Here is an 8,279-nt window from a genome sequence, read left to right as displayed (position 1 = left end):
TTATTATTATTATTATTATTATTATTATTATTATTATTATTATTATTATTATTATTATTATTATTATTATTATTATTATTATTATTATTATTATTATTAGTTTGTTTTTTTTTTTTTAGTTTACAAACTCTCAAGGCGTCTTTTTTTTTTTCTTTTTTTTTGCATACGGTCTTGACGCCCATGTGTCGATTATGGAGTTAGTTTTTGAAAACACGGTAATCGGAGTTTAAGCATGTTAATTAAACACATATATATTTTGGATTCACACCATTATTCACGTGTCTCCCCCCCTTTTTTTGGCAAGTAATCCAGAAATCCATTAACACTTGAGATTATGATCGCTCTCGTTTGGTTCCTATTGCTTTCTGGATTGAATTTCTTGTGCCCTAGCAGTGTAAGGCCCGACACTAACGTTCAGTCATGCCTGCGCAGTTAAAACTGCACAGTCGGTCGTAACAGATGAAGCCTATCTATGTTTCTTCGTGGTTATAAACTATATATGCAAGTCAGGTTTTCAATGATGATAAATATTTATTATGACAAAATAATGTAAAGCAACTATAGGACTATAAGCGTCTATTCGTGGTTATACATCATGAATGTAATTCATTTTTAAAATGAGAACAAAATACTACTCTACTTTCTGATGAATCAAAATCAAACAATATCGTACTATGTGCTTTTTTCATTGCTTACATCCCACCTAACATCGTTTGGAAATGAAATTAGACTGATTAGCACACAATGAAACAAAGGAAGACAGTAGTAAACTGTGGATTTCATTTGCTATAACACGTTATAAGAAAGTCAATCTGTAAATGAAAAGAAATCTGGATTAACTTCTTTTAATGAAATAGTAAAAAAAAAAAAAAAAAAAATTAGGCCTATATGTGTGTCAACTTTGAAAGGAAACTATTACGAACTTAATGGAACTCTTCCTTCATTCATGAAATATTCAAGAAGTAATATGAAAGTCCCTGGGGGCCAATTTAAGCTCTTAACAAATTCACACGAGAGTATTTAATCTGTTTTTTTTTTTTATCAACCACTCTTTCACTGGACGTCTTACTTTTGACGTTTATGATATTTTCTTTGTGATCACGAAGGACTGAGGAAAGGGACTGTATCTTTAGTGGTGAAGATTTGCCTGCACAGTCCAACTGTTCAGTTATAACTGTGTAGGCATATCTGAATATTAATGGGCGTAACAAAGGTTTAACTCGAAGAGAAATGATAGACCCTGGGAGAGAGAACGTATTCTTTTTCCAGAGGATTAAGGATGAACACACCCCACCCTACCCCACCGCTACCGTACCAGAGGCAGATGCATAGTAATTACAACTGCAATACCCCAGAGGGTGACAACGGCAAAAAACGGCTGATCAGATTCCGTTCTGATTTCGATATCCGCGTTCCCCATAAGACGTTCGAATTCACTTCAGTTTGCCGAAACCTGGTAGAGTGAGGAGGACATGGCCGCTCTGCTCAGTGATGACGCTACAGGCTGCGTGCGCTCTTGCAGCAGAAATGGGAAAACCCAAGCGAAAAGAAACCTGAATTGAATTATAGCTGGTTTAATTACCCGTGAATGGACAAGCAGACAGACATGGAATAATTATATATGGTCTACCCTCTTATAGAAATAAAAAAACTCACTTGCGTAAGACAGCCAAAATCACTGTACGAGAGCTTGCTGGCACACATCGCTTACGCGGCAGAATTCGTTCCTTGGGGCATAATATAATCCTAGAGACATGTAAAGTAATTAATTATTCAAGATATGCAACACGAATTTACAAAGGCAAAAGTAACTATGTTGCATACACATCTTGCATAGTCTATATAGTCTAGTATATAGTACCTAGGTTTATGATAGGCCTAAGCTTAAACCTACGGTTCTGTATGCAACTAAGAGTACACAATTTTTTTAGTTCAATATCATTATAAACAATGGTACTAAACCACACACACATGCAAACACATACACACATATTTGTGTGTATGTGTGGATTTACTATCGTTTAAATTTCAGTGTTATTTTGCGTACATAAAATAAAAGTTTATGATAATATTTTCAATACTCAAATTTTCATTGTATAAACTAAACATTTTGTGTACTAAAGAGTTGTAAATTATACTCATACTTGCATATAGAACCGTAGGTTTCAGCTTAGGCCTACTCTGTTTTAACAGATCATAGACATACTGTATACTAGACTACATACCACTAAACTATGCGAGATTATATATATATATATATATATATATATATATATATATATATATATATATATATACGTATATATATATATATTTATATATATATATATATATATATATATATATATATATATATATATATATATATAATGTGTGTGGGTTTGTCACACTTGCAAGATATGAATATCTATGGATAAAAAAAAGTAGCTGAAAGGTGTGTGTATACACACACACACACGCACACACACACACACACACACACACATATATATATATATATATATATATATATATATATATATATATATATATATATATATATATATATATATATATAATCTCGCATAGTTTAGTGGTATGTAGTCTAGTATACTGTATGTCTATGATCTGTTAAAGCAGAGTAGGCCTAAGCTTAAACCTACGGTTCTATATGCAAGTAAGAGTATAATTTTCAACTCTTTAGTACACAAAATTTTTAGTTTATACAATGAAAATTTGAGTATTGAAAATATTATCATAAACTTTTATTTTATGTACGCAAAATAACACTGAAATTTAAACGATAGTAAAACCACACATACACACAAATATGTGTGTGTGTGTTTACGTGTGTAGTTTAGTACCATTGTTTACTGATATTGAACTAAAAAAATTGTGTACTCTTACTTGCATACAGAACCGTAGGTTCTGTATACAAGTAAGAGTACACACACACACACACACACACACACACACACATATATATATATATATATATATATATATATATATATATGTATTATATATATATATATATATATATATATATATATATATATATATATATATAATATGTATATATATATATATATATATATATATATATATATATATATATATATATATATATATATGTGTGTGTGTGTGTGTGTGTGTGTGTGTGTGTGTGTATTTCTTCTTTCTGTAATTTTCCAACTAATTTATCATAAGCCTAATTTCTCTTTCCTACGACGTTCAATAAATTCCTCCTAGAACTCCTTATCTGCGGACGTAGCTGCCATGTTGCCGCTTCAGAATCTCGCTGAAACTGAAGTAAATCTTGAGATCACGTGTGTGTGTGTGTGCGTGTGTGTGTTTGCGTAAAGCCAACTGGAGACATAAAACTCTAAAGAATGACTTCGGAATCATTCGCGGCTCCAGTCTCCCGGAAGGGCTTCACTCAGTATATGCCAGAAATCCGAAGTCTCCAGGATCCGCAACCCTCTTTCTCCATCTGGAATTTCCTAAAACTAACCATACCGCAACGTATCCAGTACAAACAGCAAAATGATAACTATTAATGTTCAGAATTTGTCATTATTGACCTGCTTCGAAGCAGGGAAAACTGGCTCCACATCAACTGCCCCCGGCAACTGTGGAGTGGACTGTACTAATACTATAAACATACATACAACTCCCATGGAGAGTGCTAAACCGACCAAGGATATGGAAATGGAAAGCAAAAATGAAGAAATTAAACGTCTGCAGTCGGAAGTCTCCCTTTTGTCTCAAGCAACAGAGAAGTCTCAGAGACAATCGGATGTCTCCCTTTTGTCTCAAGCAACAGAGAAGTCTCAGAGACAATCGGATGTCTCCCTTTTGTCTCAAGCAATAGAGAAGTCTCAGAGACAACTGGACCTGATGGAGGACAAGTTCGAGCAATGTTATGAAGAGATAAATGGGCTGAAGACGACGATCGCCGATCAGCAGGAAAAGCTACAGCAGTGGCAGGAGAGGACTGAGGAAAACGAGCACCAGATTGAACAGAAAAACGATATCATTACGACGCTGGAAGAAAAGATCATGAACCAAAACAACCTCATAGGGTTACTAGTGGTGGAAGCGACAATGAGAGACAAGAAAATCGAACGACTTGAAAATGTTTTTGCTGAGGAGGCCGAAAAGAGAGATTTGATCATTCCTCGTCTAGAGAGAAGAGTGACAGAAATAGGCTTTCAATGTCAGTTTTTGGAGGCAGAAAGGCAAGTAGAGATGGCGCGAATGAACGACCTCCAGTTGGATAGGGACTTGGAGGTGCGAAGCCTCCGTGAAGAAATCGAAGGTCTCAAACAAACAATGCAAGGACTGGAGGAGATGTCCAAAACCGAGGTCCAGGACCGAGGATCAGACCCCATCCAGTTCGAAACAGAAATAGTTGAGACTCTTGTCACTATGACTGGACAAGAGGCCATCCCAGAACTTATTAAAGAAGAGGAATTAGAGTGTGGGCAAGAGGAACAAGAGGCCATTCCCTCTCTGGAGACAGAGAGAACCTCCGACGTTCCTCAACTTGTGCCGGAGAGCATCATTCCCTCTATGGAGGATGACGTACCCGACATCCAGAGCGAGGGTTTGAAGGAAGAGCTCATTACGACCTCACTTGATGAAGTACCAAAATATTCCAGCCTCTCCACCACCCACGCATCCGACGACGTTGTACCACCACAACTATCTGCTTCTGAGCCAGCAGACTTCATCATGGAGAAACATAAGTTTCAAGAGGAGAGAGAAGCATTCATGAAGGAGAGGCGCGACTTCACGATAGAGAAGGAGCAATTAAAAATAAAGTATAAGAATCTGGAAAAAATTGCTAGCGATCTTGACTCCCAGAAACAAGCGTTACTGATAGACCAATTCGAATGGCAGAAGAAAGCAATAATTTTGGAGGAAAAGGAACGAAAGGTGGATGCACAAGAGTGTGAAAATAATAAAAATAAGTCAAAACTGGAAGAACTGAAAAACCTTTACATGCAATGGGAAGTAAACCTTTCAAATGCACGGAAACAAATGAAACGAGACAGAAAGACCTTGGAGGAATGGGGAAAAAATCTGAGTACGAAAAAGAAGGAATTGGAAGAAAAAGAAAAAGATATGCAGGAAAGGGGAGAAAATATGAACGAAATAAAAGAAAGTTCGGGGAATGTGAACACGATATGACATCAACTCGTAAGGAGGAGGATGTTTTGATGTCTAGCGAGTTTTCCCCAAGTCGTCAAGAGGAGGAAGTCTTTATGGTTGACGAGCTTCCCCCAACTCGTCAGGAGGAGGAAGTCTTTATGGCTGACGAGCTTCCCCCATCTCATCAGGAGGAGGAGGATGTCTGTAAGGATATCGAGTTTCCTCATAATCGTCAGGGAAAGGAGGACCACCAGAAGGCCCCAAGAGGGACCCCAGAAAGCCACTAGAAGGCAACCAGAAGGCCTCCAGAGGGATACCAGAGGGACACCAGAAGAAGATTCTGTTGGAATAATCTAGAAGACCGGCTCTGCAGAAAGGAGAAACTTTTCCTTCAAGTATGCTCTGTCCCTTGATGAAGACTCTTCTAATAGAAGATCTCTGTCAAAGCGGGCAAACAGTCGGATATCTAGATCTATTCTTGCAGATATCTTCCTTCTGGTCACTCTGTTGGAATAATCTAGAAGACCGGCTCTGCAGAAAGAAGGAACTTTTCCTTCAAGTATGCTCTGTCCCTTGATGAAGATTCTTCTAATGGAAGATCTCTGTCAAAATGGGCAAATAGTCGGATATCTAGATCTATTCTCGCAGATGTCTTCCTTATGGTCGTTCTGTTGGAGTAATCTAGAAGACCGGCTCTGCAGAAAGAAGGAACTTTTCCTTCAAGTATGCTCTGTCCCTTGATGAAGACTCTTCTAATGGAAGATCTCTGTCAAAGCGGGCAAACAGTCGGATATCTAGATCTATTCTTGCAGGTATCTTCCTTCTGGTCACTGTTGGAATAATCTAGAAGACCGGCTCTGCAGAAAGAAGGAACTTTTCCTTCAAGTATGCTCTGTCCCTTGATGAAGATTGTTCTAATGGAAGATCTCTGTCAAAGCGGGCAAATAGTCGGATATCTAGATCTATTCTTGCAGATGTCTTCCTTCTGGTCGTTCTGTTGGAATAATCTAGAAGACCGGCTCTGCAGAAAGAAGGAACTTTTCCTTCAAGTATGGTCTGTCCTTGATGAAGACTCTCTAATGGAAATCTCTGTCAAAGCAGGCAAATAGCGGATATCTAGATCTATTCTTGCAGATATCTTCCTTCTGGTCATTCTGTTGGAATAATCTAGAAGACTGGCTCTGCAGAAAGAAGGAACTTTTCCTTCAAGTATGCTCTGTCCCTTGATGAAGACTCTTCTAATAGAAGATCTCTGTCAAAGCAGGCAAACAGTCTGATATTTAGATCTATTCTGGTAGATGTCTTCCTTCTGGTCATTCTGTTGGAATAATCTAGAAGACCGGCTCTGCAGAAAGAAGGAACTTTTCCTTCAAGTATGCTCTGTCCCTTGATGAAGATTCTTCTAATGGAAGATCTCTGTCAAAGCGGGCAAATAGTCGGATATTTAGATCTATTTTGGCAGATGTCTTCCTTCTGGTCATTCTGTTGGAATAATCTAGAAGACCGGCTCTGCAGAAAGAAGGAACTTTTTCTTCAAGTATGCTCTGTCCCTTGATGAAGATTCTTCTAATGGAAGATCTCTGTCAAAGCGGTCAAATAGTCATATATTTAGATCTATTCTTACATATGTCTTCCTTCTGGTCATTCTTGAAGGCTAGAGGACGAGCTCTAATGATTAGAGCCAACCGCTGATTAGAGGCTGGAGAATGAGCTCTCAGTTTGAGAGCCAACAGCTGTTTGTAGGCTGGAGGACGAGCTCTCAGTTTGAGAGCCAACAGCTTTTTGGAGACTGGAGGACAGGCTATCAGTTTGAGAGACAACAGCTGTTCAGAGGGCCAGCGAGCCACCAGAAGGCCGCAAGAGGGACCCCAGAAGGCCCTAGAAGGTAACCAGAAGGCCTCCAGAGGGATAACAGAGGGACACCAGAAGATGATTCAGTTGGAATAATCTAGAAAACCGGCTCTGCAGAAAGAAGGAAATTTTCTTTCATGTATGCTCTGTCCCTTAATGAAGACTCTTCTAATGGAAGATCTCTGTCAAAGCGGGCAAATAGTCGGATATCTAGATCTATTCTTACAGATGTCTTTCTTCTGGTAATTCTGTTGGAATAATCTAGAAGACCAGCTCTGCAGAAAGAAGGAACTTTTCCTTCAAGTATGCTCTGTCCGTTGATGAAGACTCTTCTAATGGACGATCTCTGTCAAAGCAGGCAAATAATCAGATATCTAGATCTATATTTGCAGATGTCTTCCTTCTGGTAATTCTCTTGGAATAATCTAGAAGACCGGCTCTGCAAAAAGAAGGAACTTTTCCTTCAAGTATGCTCTGTCCCTTGATGAAGACTCTTCTAATAGACGATCTCTGTCAAAGCGGGCAAATAGTCGGATATCTAGATCTATTCTTGCAGATGTCTTCCTTCTGGTCATTCTGTAGGAATAATCTAGAAGACTGGCTCTGCAGAAAGAAGGAACTTTTCCTTCAAGTATGGTCTGTCCCTTGATGAAGACTCTTCTGATAGAAGATCTCAGTCAAAATGGGCAAATAGTCAGATATCTAGATCTATTCTTGCAGATATCTTCTTTCTGGTCATTCTGTTGGGATAATCTAGAAGACCGGTTCTACAAAAAGAAGGAACTTTTCCTTCAAGTAATCTCTGCCCCTTGATGAAGACTCTTCTGATAGAAGATCTCTGTCAAAGCGGGCAAATATTCGGATATCTAGATCTATTCGTGCACATATCTTCCTTCTGGTCATTCTGTTGGAATAATCTAGAAGACTAGGTCTGCAGAAAGAAGGAACTTTTCCTTCAAGTATGCTCTGTCCCTTGATGAAGACTCTTCTAATGGAAGATCTCTGTCAAAGCAAGAAAATAGTCAGACATCTAGATCTATTCTTACAGATGTCGTCCTTCTGGTTATTCTGTTGGAATAATTCCGGAACTTCTTCTTCTTCTTCTTTTCCACCGTTATCTTTACATTAATGGGTCGGTTGCCTGATGCACCTTCTCCTCCACTACCTTCTATCAAAGGCATCATCCTTCATCAAACCTCCTCTCTCATATCTTATTTCGCTTTATTTCTCCGTCCAAATTCTCAGTCTCATTCTCGATCTTTTTCCTCTAACAGCCAGGCCCATGAGATTAA

At 38.3% G+C, this 8,279-nt stretch overlaps 1 protein-coding gene across 1 annotated transcript; it reads left to right on the top strand.

The window, feature by feature from the left end:
- The first annotated feature begins 3,525 nt into the window (after nucleotides 1-3,525).
- Nucleotides 3,526-5,175, top strand: LOC135221363 (golgin subfamily A member 6-like protein 22). Its single transcript, XM_064259163.1, has one exon. The coding sequence runs from the start codon at nucleotides 3,526-3,528 to the stop codon at nucleotides 5,173-5,175; it is 1,650 nt and encodes a 549-aa protein (XP_064115233.1).
- The last annotated feature ends 3,104 nt before the right edge of the window (nucleotides 5,176-8,279 follow it).

This window comes from Macrobrachium nipponense, chromosome 2 (assembly GCF_015104395.2).
Source record: "Macrobrachium nipponense isolate FS-2020 chromosome 2, ASM1510439v2, whole genome shotgun sequence".
Lineage (NCBI taxonomy): Eukaryota > Metazoa > Arthropoda > Malacostraca > Decapoda > Palaemonidae > Macrobrachium > Macrobrachium nipponense.
This window is presented reverse-complemented; position numbering and strand designations above follow the sequence as displayed.